This window comes from Calidris pugnax, unplaced genomic scaffold, assembly GCF_001431845.1.
Source record: "Calidris pugnax isolate Ruff unplaced genomic scaffold, ASM143184v1 scaffold36, whole genome shotgun sequence".
Classification (NCBI taxonomy): Eukaryota; Metazoa; Chordata; class Aves; order Charadriiformes; family Scolopacidae; genus Calidris; species Calidris pugnax.
The window spans coordinates 708,533-725,338 of record NW_015090825.1 but is presented as its reverse complement, the minus strand read 5'-3'; the positions used below and the strand labels follow the sequence as shown (position 1 = coordinate 725,338).

At 48.1% G+C, this 16,806-nt stretch overlaps 1 protein-coding gene across 3 annotated transcripts in view; it reads left to right on the top strand.

Moving 5' to 3' along the window:
- The first annotated feature begins 317 nt into the window (after positions 1-317).
- Positions 318-16,806, top strand: part of PHC1 (polyhomeotic homolog 1 (Drosophila)) — an 18,747-nt gene continuing 2,258 nt past the window's right edge. The window contains exons 1-13 of one of the 3 annotated variants that reach the window (XM_014940124.1): positions 318-341; positions 3,880-4,036; positions 4,658-4,768; positions 6,683-6,760; positions 7,529-7,678; positions 8,676-8,807; positions 9,894-10,392; positions 10,717-11,477; positions 13,408-13,555; positions 13,715-13,923; positions 14,502-14,616; positions 15,193-15,301; positions 15,967-16,117. In XM_014940124.1, the coding sequence (XP_014795610.1) occupies positions 3,923-4,036; positions 4,658-4,768; positions 6,683-6,760; positions 7,529-7,678; positions 8,676-8,807; positions 9,894-10,392; positions 10,717-11,477; positions 13,408-13,555; positions 13,715-13,923; positions 14,502-14,616; positions 15,193-15,301; positions 15,967-16,117 (2,577 nt within the window). In that variant the 5' untranslated portion in view covers positions 318-341; positions 3,880-3,922. Of the gene's footprint in view, positions 342-3,879; positions 4,037-4,657; positions 4,769-6,682; positions 6,761-7,528; positions 7,679-8,651; positions 8,808-9,893; positions 10,393-10,716; positions 11,478-13,407; positions 13,556-13,714; positions 13,924-14,501; positions 14,617-15,192; positions 15,302-15,966; positions 16,118-16,806 lie in introns of all 3 variants that reach the window. The other 2 variants (XM_014940123.1, XM_014940125.1) reach the window with 2 other exon arrangements.

The following is a 16,806-nucleotide window of genomic DNA, read 5'->3' as shown; positions in this document are numbered from 1 at the left end:
CCCCATCTCCTGGGCGGCTGCGGCGGCTCCCCTCGGCCGGGGGTGCAGGTGATGGATGGGATGGATGATGCTGGGTGCTCGGGGGTGGGAGCCGCCGCCGCTCCCGGAGCATCCCGGAGCAGAGTTACCGTGTCCCGGCCGCTTCACGCCTCTCTGCTTGCCTGGCTTGGAGACCGTCTGGTAGAAAACTACAGCAGCAGAGAGAGGGGAGGGGGAGTGTGCTGCTGGTCTGGTTGCTAATTTTTCTCTCCCCGCCACCCCAAACCCTGCAGTCCAAGCCGTGCCAACTGTTGTTTGTTAACTTGCCCTCTCGAGGATGAGGCGACACAAGCAGCTGTAAGGTTAGAAAATGCTCTGCAGGCAGCAGTCGCCTGCCGGGAGGCATGGATGGGGTGAGGGAGGAAAACTTTTCTACCTCCTACCTAGTGTTCAGTGTTCTAGGGGAGCTGCTTGGCCTGGCTCCTGTGCTCTTGCACTTGAGAAAGGTCAGAAACTTGTAGACGGGCCACCTCTGGTGTTCTTGGTGAGTGCTGAGGTCGGCAGCGCGGGTTAGGCTCTGGACTGGCCAGTATTCTCCTGCTCCTACTGCTCTGCGAGCTGGTTTTCTCCTTTCTCCCCTTCCTTTCTGCTGCGTTGTCAGTCCTACCATGGTGTTAATAGGCCTTTGTGTATCCTTTGGTGTCTGCCTTTTTGGGGCGCAGTTCTGTGTTAGGCTTAATTCAGTTTAACTGTTGTTCAAAGGTTAATTGCCAGTAAGGGCCACGTTGTTACTCTGTTGTTTTGGTTTGGTTTTTGGTGTTGTTTTTTTTTTTGCTTAAGATCTACTGATTATGATTAAGGTGAGTTGGTTAACTCAATCTTTTGGAAAACCCATTGTTTAATAATTTTTAGTAGACTATCTCATGGAGCAGCTAGCTGAGTCAAGTGATCTGATATCCCAGCGATCACTAGATTTGTATAAGAGTAGGGTGCTGGGAGATGCTCCCCTAGGAGGGGAGAGGGTTCGATCCATGTTATTTGGTGTGGGAATAGCCGGTGTTTGGATTGGATTACACTAAGATGGGGCTGCATCCTTGGATGAACTTGCCTGGGGAAATACTGTGCCTTTTCACTTTTGTGTTTGGAAAGGGTTTTGCTGGATAACTCTGCTTGCTGCAAGTGACTTAAAATCCTTACCACCCTTCTGCAAAGGGAGAGTATGTCTCACTATCTGTGCCTCCAAAAGGGCTATTGCCTGCATGGAGATCAAAATTTTTTGACACCACTCATCCCAGTGGTGTTTCAGTAGGATCCTGTTTGTGTAAGTACCTGATTTTAAGAAGAAACCAACAAAAATACTGGAAATCTTAAGAATCAGTGCTGCTGTATACTGAGGAAACAGATTGGTGGAGCAGAGCACCAAGTCAGAAGCCAGGTTTCTCCTGGTGCAGCTGTTGAGGGTAAGGGTATGTGCTACAGCTAAGCTGAACCTTAGTTGCCTTCTTTTCGCTCTCACGAGCACTTGTGAGATCAATAGTGAACTAATTCAACTCACTGATCTGGCAGAAAATGATGCTTAGGGTAGTTTTTCTGCAAAGTCAACAAGTTGATCTAGTGAGCACCAGGAGCAGAAATTGTCTCCTGATGGTAGCCAAGCTACTAGGCAACTTGGTGTAATATGACTAACATCATTTTGACTTGTATTTTAATTGCATTCAAAGTACTTCATTTATCTACCAAAGTTTCTTTCTTTCAAGAAGTCTGTATTCTCTTCCTTCACAATTAATGTATTTTCAGGGTCCATTTACTTTTTTTGGTGCTGCCCCCTGGGAAGATCTTTAAAGTAATTGTCTTCTCCAGGGCTTTTATGTTCTAGATGGGCATATTGACCAAGTATTTCTAGCTGTAGGGTTGTGCCTGAAGACAGTAGTGGCCAGTTAGGAGGGGGTGTGTCTTGGTTGAGGAGGAGGTAACTGCAGGGCAGAATTACCTCGGACCACTGCTGAAGCAGTGCAGGTAGCCAGGCTTGGATTAGCAGTGGGATTAGCAGCGAGATGCGTGGGCAGGATTTGAGGACAGAGGTGAAAATGCGTGGGGAAGACAGGACTGAAGCAGCAGCTATCTGCTTGTCAGTTGTAAAATATTCTAGATTTTGAGGAGCAAGTTTGGAGCAGTAGTCCCCTGATTTAGCCAGCCATCCTCTGCAGTGTTAATGCTGTTGCCCTGCCTTAAAATCATCTGCTGCCCTTAACACCATTCCAGAATTTAAAAAGTTGTCTGGTCGAGAACTTCAAGACTTGTTGCCCCTCCTTTTCTGCTGTGCTTGTCTGTTTGTTTACGCATCTGGAAAATTTGTGTTTGGTGAAGGCTGCGAAGCTTGAAATTTCTGGATTTGGAAGGTTTAGATACAGGGGCTGTGTTTGGGCTGTGGGATCCTGGAAGCCTAGGGGTCTCATTTAGAGGTGTCTCAGGTTTCAGGGGAGCTAGCTGAAGCAGAAGCTGCTTTTTAAAATTATTTTTAGTCTTACATGGAATTATATCCATGTATTGTATCATATTTTTTTTTCAGTGGAATTCTGGTGAATAATCACTTTTGTGCTTTCTCTTTTCTGACTTTAACCCCTTGACTGTTCGTCCCTGTATAGCCCATGTTTCTTGCTGCAGGAAACTCCCTGATCATCCCAATGGCACTCTCTTCAGTCTTGCTTCTCTTCCTCTTGGCTGATGAAAGCCTTCTCCAGTCCTTTCTCAGTCCTGCAGTTCACTGCATCTGCTGGAAGGTCTCTCTGGCTCTACATAAACTTCTTCAGCAGCTTTTCCATCACAAGTGTTGCCAGTGAATCTTTCATCAACTCTGTTTCTAACCCAGTTCTTATTGAAAGCAGCTCGCCACCACAGATACCAGCTTTCAGTCTAATATTTAAGTTAGCATCTGTCAGGAACAACAAGTAGCTGGAAGTTCATGTGATCAGAGAAAGAAAGAAATGGTTGAGGGCTGGGAGGCTTAGCTGGGAGAAGGAGGGACTGAGTTGGTATATCTGCAGTAGGGAAGTGGAGTTACGGGATAATTATACATCTTGTGGGACTGGAGGAAGAGAGGACTGGAACTTGCGCAGGGGGACACTGGAAGCACAGTGCAGTTTGTGTTAGTTCACAAGCCTTGGAAGAGAGGTGAAGTTACGGGATAATTATACATCTTGTGGGACTGGAGGAAGAGAGGACTGGAACTTATACATCTTGTGGGACTGGAGGAAGAGAGGATTGGAACTTGTCGAAGCGCAGGGGGACACTGGAAGCACAGTGCAGTTTGTGTTAGTTCACAAGCCTTGGAAGAGAGGTGATCAGCTCTGTAGCCAAAGGATGGCCTGAACGAGCTGCAGCTACTCCTTCACTTTGCTGCCTTTTTGAGAATTCATATCTGCAGTAGGGAAGTGGAGTTACGGGATAATTATACATCTTGTGGGACTGGAGGAAGAGAGGACTGGAACTTGCGCAGGGGGACACTGGAAGCACAGTGCAGTTTGTGTTAGTTCACAAGCCTTGGAAGAGAGGTGATCAGCTCTGTAGCCAAAGGATGGCCTGAATGAGCTGCAGCTGCTGCTCCTTCACTCTGCTGCCTTTTTGAGAATTCGGGGTGCTGTAGCTTCCAGCTGTAGCACGGCAATAAAAATACGAGAACGCTTGTGTTACTTTTCTGACTGCGGTAAAAAAAGATTTAAACCGTGACTATAATTTCTGGGTGGTTTCAGAACCTCAGCATCCCTGGTCCCACTGCCATAGCAAAGCTGTGCAATAAGCCTGGTACTGGGATATTTCAATTAAAAAAGAGCTGTGTGATGCAGTGAAATACGGTTTGGTTCTTTCTCCAGCCTGACTTAGTTTCCAATTCTCCCCATGTAGATCTGGAGTCCGCCTCAGCCTGAGCTCCGGGGATCCTGTCACCATGGAGACCGAAAGTGAGCAGAACTCCAGCTCCACCAGCGGGAGCTCCAGTTCTGGAGGAAGCACCCGTCCTCAGATATCACAAATGTCTCTCTACGAGCGACAGGCGGTGCAGGTGAGATGCAGATATCTTCTGAGGTGGGATGTACATCAGTGGAAGATGGTGGTGAGCCCTTTCCTGGTGTTCCGAGTTGGTGGTGTGTCAAGGTGGGAACGTGCCCGAAGGACAGTCATATGCTCAGATTTAGAAATTCTTGTGCTAGGCTCGATCTTTAGTTCCTGTAGCCTGATACTGTACTTCATGTTTTATAGGCTACTCCACCAGTGTCCAGCCTCTCATCAGATTTAATCCATGCTATGATCCAATAGATTGATTTTAGCCTGCTATTCTAGAGCAAGTCATTCAGTTTATCATCCCAGTTCCTATACATATATATGATGTACTTCATATACATATTATACTGGCACACTTGTCTGCCTGCTTGGGCATGCACATCCCCAAATTCCTGGAGTTTATTAAAGTCTTGCAAGCGTGCTTCCTGCTGTTCTGGAATACACCAGTCTGTTACCAAATTTGTAGCTGTACTATGTATTTTGATGTGCTAATCTAGTGACTTTGCTTTTTTCATGGGGTCTAGGATGGTCTTACGGCTGTTATTTATGTCGTCTTTGCTCTCTCTAATTGCATTTCGAGGGCAAGCTATTTTTGACAATTGGGTTTTCCTCTTTCTCTTAGGCCCTGCAGGCACTCCAGAGACAGCCCAATGCAGCCCAGTACTTTCATCAGTTTATGCTCCAGCAGCAACTTAACAGCGCCCAGCTTCACAGCCTGGCTGCTGTCCAGCAGGTGAGTTGCCAAGGGGGAAGAAAGGGAGGAATTGGATCGTTCTCTGGGGAAGATCCAGAGATTCTCTCTTTATACAGTGACTTGTGCACCAAAGTCCTCCTGATCTGTGATTAGACGACAAGTCCCTAAACATGTTGTTTAAAAGTAATACGAACAGCTAATAACGTGGAAGCTTGATACAAAGATTCATTTGGTTTTCAGGTACAGAGCAGGGGAAGATAAAATTTGGCATCCCCACAAGGAAACTTGCACTTTAGAGGCCTATGACTAGCCACTGCACCTTCTTTAAATAAAAGATGGGTGGTTAAATCAGTGGATGCAGTAGTGTTTAAAACTCTTAAAGTGAACATGGATTGTTATTTCTCTGAGAATAAACATAGTATTGTGTGTTTCAGGCAGTGTCCTCTGAATTTTATGTCTTGAAACTTAGTAGTCCATGTTTTCTTTACCAGTTACTAGCAAGAGGGATCTGGGGTAGATCTTGTCCAGCCAAGAGGGTGTTTCTTTAATTGAGATATGTTTATACAAATCAAGATAAAGTATGACGTATAATTGTTAAGGTTGGTTTTTGTAGTTATTATTTTTAGCAGCTTTCCTCACTTGTAAGACTTTATCATCAGTTGAAGATGAATTGTGTGTGATATGAATACAGTTCTGTCTGTAACAATATCACCATCAGTAGCTGTGCTCCTTGGCTGTTAGTCCAGGGTTTAGTTCTCAAAATCCCTACCTGCAGTTTTATAGCGCAGAGGGAATAGAGTCCTCTCACCAGTTTTGCACAAATCTTAGTTACAAAACTAACTAAACTCATGCAGTGGAATTCCCATGGGATCGTGGTGGGGGGAAAATCTAATCACAGAATTGTCAGAAGGGACCTTCTGTCAGAAGGGACAATTGGAAGGGACCTTCTAGAGATCATCTAGTCCAACTCCCCTGCCAAAGCAGGGTTGCCCAGAGCACATTACTCAGGACTGCATCCAGGGGGGTCTTGAAGATCTCTAGAGAAGGGGACTCCACACCCTCCCTGGGCAGCCTGTCCCAGTGCTCCGTAACCATAAAGAAGTTTTTTCCTCATATTTGAATGGAACTTTCTATGTTCCAGCTTGAGCCTGTTGCCCCTTGTCCTATCGCTGGAAACCACTGAAAAGAGTCTGGCTCCAACATCCTTCAACTCACCCTTTAGATACTTATAAACATAAATAAGGTCTCCCCTCAGCCTTTGCTTGTCCAGGCTAAAGAGTCCCAGCTCCTTGAGCCTTTCCTCACAAGGGAGGTGCTCCAATCCCTTAATCATCTTCATTGCCTTACGCTGGACTCTCCCCAGTAGTTCCCTACATTCCTCCATGCACCATATGTGCTGTAAACTCAATTTTTTAGTTGTAGTGCTGTTATTGCATTGTTACTAAACAGCCTAACTAGCCCAGCGACTCTCTCCAGTAGTTCCCTACATTCCTCCACGAACCATATGTGCTGTAAACTCAAAAGTTTTACTTGTAGTGCTGTTATTGCATTGTCACTAAACAGCCTAACTAGCCCAGCAAATGGGTAATACTGTGGGGGATGTCTGGGTGTTAACAGGCTGGATTGCAGCGTCAGGATGAAGGCGTGTAGCATGACAAGCTGGGGCAACAGTAGGGTATGTACCCCTGGGTGGAAGGACTGGAGGTCACGCACTGTAAGAGTCTGTCCTCCAATGCCTTGGGCATTATATAGGACTGAAGTGGTTGAAGAAGAGTAGGTACCTTGCTGCACCTGATTTGTAGGGCACGGCAGGGATTTGGAGTGGTTAGATTGTGCTCCCGTTCTCGGGAATGGGAGCAGATAGTGATGGGACTGGTTCTGACAAAGCCAAACATTTTTGGCTGCGTTGAAAAGTTTGTTCCAATTACTTATTTCTCTGTCAATTTCTTTCAGGCTACAATTGCAGCCAGTAGACAGGCCAGCTCCCCCAACACCAGCACCCCACAGCAGACCACCACCACCCAGGCCTCTGTAAGTAACTGCTCCTTCACTCACGTACCAAAGCCTCCCAGCCCCCGCCTTGTTCCTTCTCCTCTTTGTTTTTTTGGGGGGGGCAGTCAGCCAGGGAAACACAGCTTCTAAGAATGCTGGGAATCCACAAAATGCAGACAACTTTGAGGATTTGGGTGCTACCATTATGGATGGGGCTTGAGGAGACCAGAGAAGGCTTCTTGAGGGGGAGAAGCATCTTAGCTGGAAAGGCAGACATTGATATCTCTTTGAGGTTTTGGGGATACATTGTCATAGGTTCAAAAAGGATCAGGACTTCTAGAAGGGAGGAGGAATCACGAGCAGCTTGAAAGGGAATGTTCTTTTTCTTTTGGGCAGAGTAGTAGTTAGTTGAACGAGAGGAAGTCTGGTTTTGTATGAGTATTGAGGAACTGGCATTTGTTCAGAAAGTAGATGAGTTGGTAGGGTAGAGATAACTCTGTGGTTTTTTTTTTTTCTTTACTTGGGAAACTGGAAAAAATTATATATTTCTTTTGGATCTCTTATTGCAGTTGCATGCTAGCAGTGATACTTGGGCTCAGCATGCAAATGAGGTTAGCATCCTGAGCTTTGGGGAGTTTAGATTATACAGCCCTTTAAGACAAGAACTTTTTTTTTCTTGGTCTCCTGTGGGATACAGGAAAAAAACTGTAAAATGTCTGTTCTGGCTGTACCCCAGTAAGTGAATCTGTATTTACTTCTTTGCCTCAGTCTCTTCATATATGATTTGTGGCTTTTTTTTGTTTTAAGATCAACCTAGCCACTACGTCAGCCGCTCAGCTGATCAGTCGGTCGCAGAGCGTGAGTTCCCCCAGTGCTACCACCCTGACACAGTCTGTGCTCCTGGGGAATACCACCTCACCACCTCTCAACCAGTCACAGGCCCAGATGTATCTCCGGGTAAGAGATGTGTCTGCAAAATGTGTCCTGACCATGAACCCCACTTCCTTCAGTGTCTCACTGCTGGGGATTATCAACACCTTTGGACTAACTCTAGTTTAAGGATGATGAATATTGTATCCGTGACATTTTGAATTCAGATGGGGAAGCTCTTGTCCCTGAAACAACAAGTTTGATTCTGGGCTCAGCTTTTGAGGCTAGATGAGCCTTGTATTGTGTGGCTCAGGTGAGATTGTTAAGAAGCATGTTTTTCTCTGCTCTGCATAGATGTTAAAGATCCCATGGCACTTCTCACTAGAGTGTAAATATGAAATATATATCCTAGACTTTAATATAGCTCACAGAAACAAAGCTACTCTTCTGGTTCAATGCTGGAACAGATATATGGTAAATTCCTCTCTTCTACCACTGCTGAGCTCAGGGACGTAAGTCAGAATTCAAGTAAGTCTCAAAACACAAATCAACATGAACAAATATCTTATCCTTTTAATCGGTTTGAAGTGCTGCTAAATAGAAAACATTAGGCTTGACTGTAGTCAGTCTGGGGTTTGGTTACCTACTCGAAAAATATTTTCTACAACTCAGTTGACTTCAGATACAGATTGTTATCCCCTTCTTTTCAAGTAACCCTGGTCTTGGATGTATGTATTTTGTCACTGTTTCTCAACCAGTCCTAGATATCCATCTGAAAATTAAATGATACCCCAGTTTTTTAGCCAGCCTTGGGCAGTCTGTGGGAATTGGCCCAGGACTGTGTTTGATGGAAGAGTGCTTGTTTCCATAAGGAAACTGTTCCCACTTTCCTGCTCCTGAGGGTTATAGTGTTAGAGTGCAGGGAGGGCTGGGGGTTTTGCAATGTGTGACATTGCAGCCCGGTGTTGCTTTGTAATCTGTTTGCTTGTGGTTGGCTGTCTTTCTTTCTCTCTTCCCCTCCGTTCCTTTCATTCCACATCATCTGACCCTCCCTCAACAGCCACAGCTGGGGAACCTGTTGCAGGTAAACCGGACCTTGGGCCGCAATGTGCCTCTTGCCTCCCAACTCATCCTGATGCCCAACGGGGCTGTGGCCGCTGTCCAGCAGGAGGTACCACCCACTCAGTCTCCTGGGGTCCATGCAGACACAGACCAGGTCAGTGACACCCCCTCCCCCTGCTCTCCATCCTCATCCCTGCCCCCTACACTCTGGTCTCCAGCTGTCCCTGTGTAGCAGATCAGCACGATTTTACCTGCAACCTGTGTCCCTGTGCAGGCAGGAGATTCCGTTCTCTCTTACCACCATTTTTTCATGTTTGCTTTTTGCCTCCAGAGATGGGATTCATTTCTTAAAATTCCTGAGGTGAGCCACAGGCTGGATCAGTCCTGTCATCACAATTTCTTAGTTGTCCTTGTGTGGAAAGAATTGTTGAGTTCTATGTCCAGTTTTCAGTCACTCTACAGTGAAGAGTCTTTGCCAGTGGTAGTATTCCTTCACTCGGTTTGTTGTAGAGATGCCAAAGACCAAATAGTCCACAAGGTCTTAGCTCCTGCATTCATCTATAAGTAATTCTTCAGGTCAGGGAGCTGCCATGGCATCCCGGTCATTCTTGGGATTTCCGGTTACTTCATATTTTTCTTGTCTGGAACACTTTCTTTGAAGGAAAGTCAGCCATGATCAAACTTGAAGATAACCCTGCATTTGGAGGGTGAATAAACACAGAGGATGACAGCACCAAAACGCTGAGGAACTAGTGAAATGAGAAGGGTGGCAGGCCATGAATAAATCTGTGGGCCTCCTGAGTGGAAAGCCCTGCACAGAGGGAGGAGGCAGGTGGCACAAAAATTGAAAAGGAAAGACTGGTCTTTAAAAAGTGTATCTCAGCGCTTTTAGAGCCGAGCTAAACTTAATCCTCCCAACACAAGTGCATGGCGGGCAGGTCTGAAGGCTGCCCCATGCCTCGGAGAATGGCGGTGTCCTCATGTTTAGAAAGTGCCACGAGATCTTTAACTTCAATCAGAGATGGGGCAGGAGGGAGCTGAGGGTAATGTGTTTCCTGGGGAGGGTCATTACCTGAGCTTTGCCCTGCAGCGTTAGCCAGCTCCCCGCGTAAGGCTTGAAGCATCAGCTTAGTCTGAATCCCAGTAGAGCGTGCTGCCTACAAGTTCTCTGCCAAACCTCCAGCAAGTCATGAACATAAAGCAAACGGGCTCTGTTTTGTGTGTGTGTGTGTGTTCCTAGGTGCAGAACTTGGCTGTGAGGAGCCAGCAGACCTCGGCCACCAATGCCCCCCTCCAAGGTTCTGCTCAGAAGGCAGCTCTGCCGGGAAGCTCCCAGGCTTCGGGCTTACCACAGGCCACCAGCACCGGCCAGACCTTGGCGGTGGCCCAGGCCTCCTCCGGCAGCGCAGGCCAGTCCCTCAACTTGAGCCAGGGGGCTGCAGGCAGCAATGGTGTCTCTGGGGGTGTGGTGGCAAGTGGTGGGAGCCAGACCTCAACGGGATTGAGCCAGACCTCCTCAGCGGGCGCCGCTGGCAGTTGCCAAAGGAAAGGCACAGGGGTGGTTCAGCCATTACCGGTAGCAGCTGCCCAGGCCGTGACTGTCAGCCAGGGAAGCCAGACAGAGACAGAGAACGCAGCCACAAAGAAAGGCGAAACGGACAGTAGCGGACAGCAAACGGTGGGCATGAACCTGACCAGGACTGCTACACCAGCACCCAGCCAGACGTTGATCAGCTCAGGTAAATGCAGACGGGGTCCTTCTCTTGGAGCCCACTGGGCTTTCGCAAGGGAGTGCCATTTGAAGGCGCAGTGGTGAGACGTTTCTCAACAGGCTTCTCAGCCTTTGTGCTCCCGGAGACTGGTTTCTCTAGGGATTATTCTTCTCTATTAGCAAGAGAAGTTGATTTTAGTCCCCCGTGTCCTCTGCCAGTAAACTGTCAGTCATTTTGGAGCTCACTGACTCAAACCAGTGCAGTGGCTGCCTGCCTTTTTTTGTTGTTGTTTCCAGCTGCGCTGTTACTAACTTCTGTGGTCTGCTCTTTTCCCACTCCGTGTCTGTATAGCCACGTATACACAGATCCAGCCACACTCGCTGATCCAGCAGCAGCAGCAGATCCACCTGCAGAAGCAGGTGGTGATCCAGCAGCAGATCGCCATTCATCACCAACAGCAGTTCCAGCACCGCCAGTCCCAGCTCCTCCACACAGCCACCCATCTCCAGCTGGCCCAGCAGCAGCAACAGCAGCAAGCACCCTCTCTGACCCAACAGCAGCAGCAAGCTCAGCCTCCGCAACAGCAGGCCCCACCTCAAAACCAGCAGCAGGCTCAGACCCTTGTGGTGCAACCCATGTTGCAGTCCCAGCCACAGCCCGTGCAGCTCCAGCAGGACGGTCCTTGCCAGCCAGCCACCAAGTCGCCTGTTCCAATTCAGTCAAAATCTCTGGTCACCCCTCTCAAACCACCTCAGCTGGGGCCTGCCAAAATGTCAGCAACGCAACAGCCTCCACCCCATATCCCAGTGCAGGTGGTGGGTACCCGGCAGCAGGGCTCAGGTCAAGCCCAAGCCCTGGGTTTGGCTCAGATCGCAGCGGCGGTGCCGACGTCCCGCGGAATGCCAGCCGTGGTCCAGCCTGTTTCCCAAGCCCATGCTGCTTCCCCATCATCATCTTCAGCTCCAGCGTCCTCACAGGAAGCTCCTTCTCTCACCACAGGGGTGAATTTGGCACAAGTTCAAGGCACAGCCCACATGGTGAAGAGCCCAGCCTCCTCTCCAGTTGTGGCTCAGATGCCAGCAGCATTCTACATGCAGTCTGTCCAGTTGCCAGTAAGTGATACCATTGAGAAGGACAATAGCATATGGATTCTCTTTGTTCATTCGCAGTCCAGACCCAGGTCAGTGGGATAGGATGGGTGAGGAGTCTTGGTAAAGGGATGTGGAAACTTTTTCCTCTTGAAAACACTAATTCCAGTCCAACCCTTGTGGTTACTGACTACAAGCATTTCTCTTCCATGTTATCATTCAGAGGCTTGCATGAAGTTAATAGAGGCGACCCAGACCCTGCCCAAAGTGAGACAGCTGTCCACATCATGTACTAAATATCACATTTATCAAGGTGGTGGGTTGACCTTGGCTGGCTGCCGGGTGACCACCAAGCTGCTCTATCACTCCCCCTTCTCAACAGGGCAGAGGGAGAAAATGCAATCAAAAGTTTGTGGGTCAAGATAAGGACAGGGTGATCACTTACCAGTTACTATCTCAGGCAAACCAAACTCAATTTAGGGAAGTTAATTTATTGCCAATTAATCAGAATAAGATAATGAGAAATAAGAACAATCTAAAAAACACCCCTCTCCTCCCACCTTCTTCACAGGCTTAGCTTCACTCCTGACTCTTCTACCTCCTCCCCCCAAGCAGTGTAAGGGGGTGACACTCCCCCTTCTCAACAGGGCAGAGGGAGAAAATGCAATCAAAAGTTTGTGGGTCAAGATAAGGACAGGGTGATCACTTACCAGTTACTATCTCAGGCAAACCAAACTCAATTTAGGGAAGTTAATTTATTGCCAATTAATCAGAATAAGATAATGAGAAATAAGAACAATCTAAAAAACACCCCTCTCCTCCCACCTTCTTCACAGGCTTAGCTTCACTCCTGACTCTTCTACCTCCTCCCCCCAAGCAGTGTAAGGGGGTGAGGAATGGGGGTTATGGTCAGTTCATCACACGTCTCTTCCACTCCTTCCTCCTCGTGCTTGTCCCCTGTTGCAGCGTAGTGTCCCTCCCATGGGAGACAGTCCTCCACAAACTTCTCCAACGTGGGTCCTCCCCACAGGCTGCAGTTCTTCACGAACTGTTCCAGCATGGGTCCTTTTCATAGGGTGCAGTCCTTCAGGAACAGACTGCAGCATGGGGTCACAAGTCCTGTCAGTAAACCTGCTCTAGTGTGAGGTCCTCTTCACGGGCCTCATGTTCTGCCAGGAGGCTGCTCCAGCATGGGTTCTCCAGAGGCTGCAGCTTCCTTCAGGGCACATCCACCTGCTCTAGTGAGGGGTAATCCACAAGCTGCAGGGTGGCAACCTGCATTGGCATGGTCTTCACCATGGGCTGCAGGAGAATCTTTGCTCCAGTGCCTGGAGGACCTCTTCCCCCTCTTTCTTCACTAACCTTGATGTCTGCAGGGCTGTTTTTCATTCCTCTCTCCTAGCTGCTGTTAACACAGCATTTTTTACCCTTTCTTAAATATGTCATCACAGAGGCACTGCCACCATTGTTGGTGGGCTCAGCTTTGGCCAGCAGCAGGTCTGTCCTGGAGCTGGCTCTATTGGACATGGGGCAGCTTCTGGTGTCTTCTCACAGAAGTCAGCCCTGCAGCCCCCACGCTACCACAACCTTGACACATAAACCAAATGCAAACAATAACTGGCCTGTTCGTTGTCTCTCTGAAGAGAGAGATGAGACCTGAGTGGGCCATGAAAACTGAAGTCCCCCTCTACTCACTAGATGTGGATTCCTCCAGGTCAGAGACTCCCCCTTGGCGTGTGGGACCAGCCAGTGACTCTGGGCCTCAGAGGATCCCTTAGTAACAGGCTATGCAGAGGAAAACAAAGATGGCTTGTGTTCCACAAGCTTCATCCATGCTGCTCTGAATTGGCCGCCTAGGACGTGCCTAGCTCCCGGGGACAACAGCAGTTCACCACCTCAGTTCTTTGCTTTGGGGCTGCTCTCTCTGCTTACGTGTTACTCTTTATTCACCCAGGTCAAGTCTCAGACCTTAGCAGTTAAACGCAAAGCGGAGTCAGAGGAAGAGAAGGAGGAATCGCCCAGTGTCACTGCACTCCTGCCTGCCAGGTCCTCTCCTGTGACAGACAGCCCCAAAAACGTGGAGGAGAAGAGTGGCCTTGGAGGTGAGGTACAAAGGAGAGCTCTGCTTGTGCGTGCTAATGATCTGTATTCCATTTGAGTAGATGGAGAGAGCTCTGCTTGTGCGTGCTAATGATCTGATCTGTATTCCATTTGAGTAGATGGGCCAAAGGTAACTGACTCTTGTGCTGTTAACTTTCCAGATAAATCTGACCCTGCTGCTGTTACAACCCCAAATAGCAACTCAAGTGAAGGAGCATCAGTCACCCCCACCTCTGCTCCCACCCCAAACCTGGCAATGGTGTCGCGTCAGATGGGAGACTCCAAACCCCCACAAGCCATCGTCAAGCCCCAGATCCTCACACACATCATTGAGGGCTTTGTCATCCAGGAAGGAGCTGAGCCCTTTCCGGTAGGAATTCTCTGCTGTTGGGGAACGAGGTGTAGTGCCCTCTTGGGAGGATGGTGGGCTTCCATCTTTGGACAGGAGTTTCTTCTCCCATGCTACAAGTTAATTGTTTTAGCCCGAGACACATGAAAAGGAAGGGAAAGGAAGGAGATGTCATGCATGAAGCAAGGCATTAAGTGGTTGTATTAAAGAGAGTGGTTTGGAGGGAGTAAACCAAGTGTGATGGGAACTGCTTTCAGTAGTCCCCAAAGCAAAAATTTTTGTGGGAATTATCAGAAGGTTCTTTGTGATTTTTAGCGAAGGAAAGATACACTGCATTTTAAACAAGTGGCAAGTGAAGTTAAAGCAAATAAGGGGAAATGCAGGCTATTCAAGGCAGATAGTACTTGGTGATCTTTGAATGAACCACTAAGCCTGTGAGTCAGGAAGTAGCAATAACTTTGTTTAGCATCTCTCCTTCCCTAGTAGACAGAGGGGTTTTTCAGAGCTGTAATAAGGTGTGAGTGGCATATACCTTGCAGAGGCTGGTGGACACAGGGAATCCTTTACTGATGGGCCTGGCTCTTTCTCGTCCTGTCCAGGTGGGTTGTTCTCAGCTGCTGAAAGAATCTGAGAAACCACTGCAGGGAGAGGCTGCTTCTGGCCAGAGTGAAAACCTGTCCAGCAATTCCCCAGGAGGGGACAGTGCTTCTGTGGGTGAGTTTCAGCACCAAGAGGCCTAGCTAGTGTTACTGAAAGCTTCTGCTCTCCGATGCTGTATTACTAACTTTATACATTACATTGCATCCCTTCCTGATAGCTCTCTAGACACTCAAGCTATGGAGCCAGGATCACCTTTTCTTGAGTGCCAGAATACAATACTTTGTTGTTAATATGATCTAACACACCCTGTGTCAGTAGCAAGTAGAAGAAACTGAACTCTACCTGTCTCTATTGACTCTGAAGGCTGTGGAGGACGTGTGGACACAGCAGAGAGTGCCATGATAGACTTTCCCCCACAGCTTTGTAGGATATGAGGAGTTTTGGCTTGTTCAGTGAAGTGGTACTGACAAGGAGGCATAAACTGCTCTGTTTAACATCCTGGGATCCTAATTAGTGGAGCTTCTGCCTCTTTCCCCAGCTTCTTCCCCAAACTAACTGCTTTGGAGATTCAGCAGAGAATAGTGCACGTTAGCTGTCTGTTCAGAGGAAGAGTAGTGGAATGGGAAATCATTGCGTGTGATCTGCTTCAGTTCAAATCATCAACTGGTGTGTATCTCTGTATCTCACTAGAGCTTGATAAGAAGGCAAACTTGCTGAAGTGTGAATACTGTGGAAAGTATGCCCCAGCAACTCAGTTCCGTGGCTCCAAGAGGTTTTGTTCCATGACCTGTGCTAAAAGGTAAGAGCAAGACGTAATCTTCCTTTTCTCTGACTATACATTCCCTGGAACTGGGCATATGCCCCTTCTCTAGGTAGTGTACAACACTTCAGTACATCTCATCCTCCCTCCATGGGATGCACTCGCCACAGGGATCCTTTAGGACTATATATGTTTTGTGAATGGTTTTAGGTCTGGAGAGGTGGTGTGGAGTGTAAACAGGGTTTCTGACTTGCTCAGAAAACAAAATGGGAAGGGAGAAGTTCTTGGGCTCCAAAACACCTCTCTTCAGTAAAATGAGCATTTGACTGACTAAACGAATTACATACTGGCAGCTGTCTGCTGCATTGGTACTAGACAAAGACACAAGGGAGCACTGGGGGAAAAAAGTGGGGAGAAGTAAGACTAGTCATTGCTCTCTCCTCTTGATAGCAGAGTGCTTGCTATGGGTCTTTTTTCCCTTAGAGGAATGACTTAATTGACCCTTCAGATGTTAGATCAAGACTCTGGTGTCCAAATATTGCTTGTGTCAGAAGTCTGGACTGGTTCCTTCCATGGGGAAGTCTTAAAAGGAGGAGGAACAGAATTTCATGGTAAAAGAGGAGTATTGTCCCCATCTAGCGTAAGGAGAAGCGGGTTTAAATGGTTGCTGTTTCCTAACTGCTGCTCTGCTTCTGCCATTTGAGGTACAATGTCAGCTGCAGCCATCAGTTCCGGCTACAGAGGAAGAAGATGAAGGAATTCCAGGAAGCCAACTATGCTCGTGTGCGCCGACGGGGACCACGGCGCAGCAGCTCCGAAATTGCTCGAACGAAGATCCAGGGCAAGCGCCACAGGGTGAGGACATCGTCCTGTCTGCCTCTGTCCAGGCAGATCTGGGTGTAACAGTTGTCACTGCTGGACGTACCGCTTTCTCACACAAGTGCACGCTGACATAGGTGTTACCCGAGGTACAGCCAACTGTTGTAATTGCTCATCGGCTGCACAGAATCACAGAATCTTCTAGGTTGGAAGGGACCTTAAAGATCATCTTGTCCAACCGTCAACCTAACTGACAAAAATAGACACACAACAAACAAGGAGCATCATCACTAAACCATACCTCCCAGCACTACATCAACCTGTCTTTTGAACACCTCCAGGGATGGTGCCTCAACCACCTCCCTGGGCAGCCCATTCCAATGGCTGAGAACCCTTTCGGTGAAAAAATTTTTCCTAATATCCAGCCTGAACCTCCCCTGGCGCAACTTGAGGCCATTTCCTCTTGTCCTGTCGCCTGTGACTTGAGAAAAGAGACCGACCCCCACCTCTCTACACCCTCCTTTCAGGGAGTTGTAGAGAGCAATAAGGTCTCCCCTCAGCCTCCTCTTCTCCAGGCTGAATAACCCCAGCTCCCTCAGCCTCTCCTCATAAGACTTGTGCTCCAGACCCCTCACCATCTTTGTTGCCCTTCTCTGGACCCGCTCCAGCACCTCAATGTCTTTTTTATGGTAGGGGGCCCAAAACTGGACACAGTACTCGAGGTG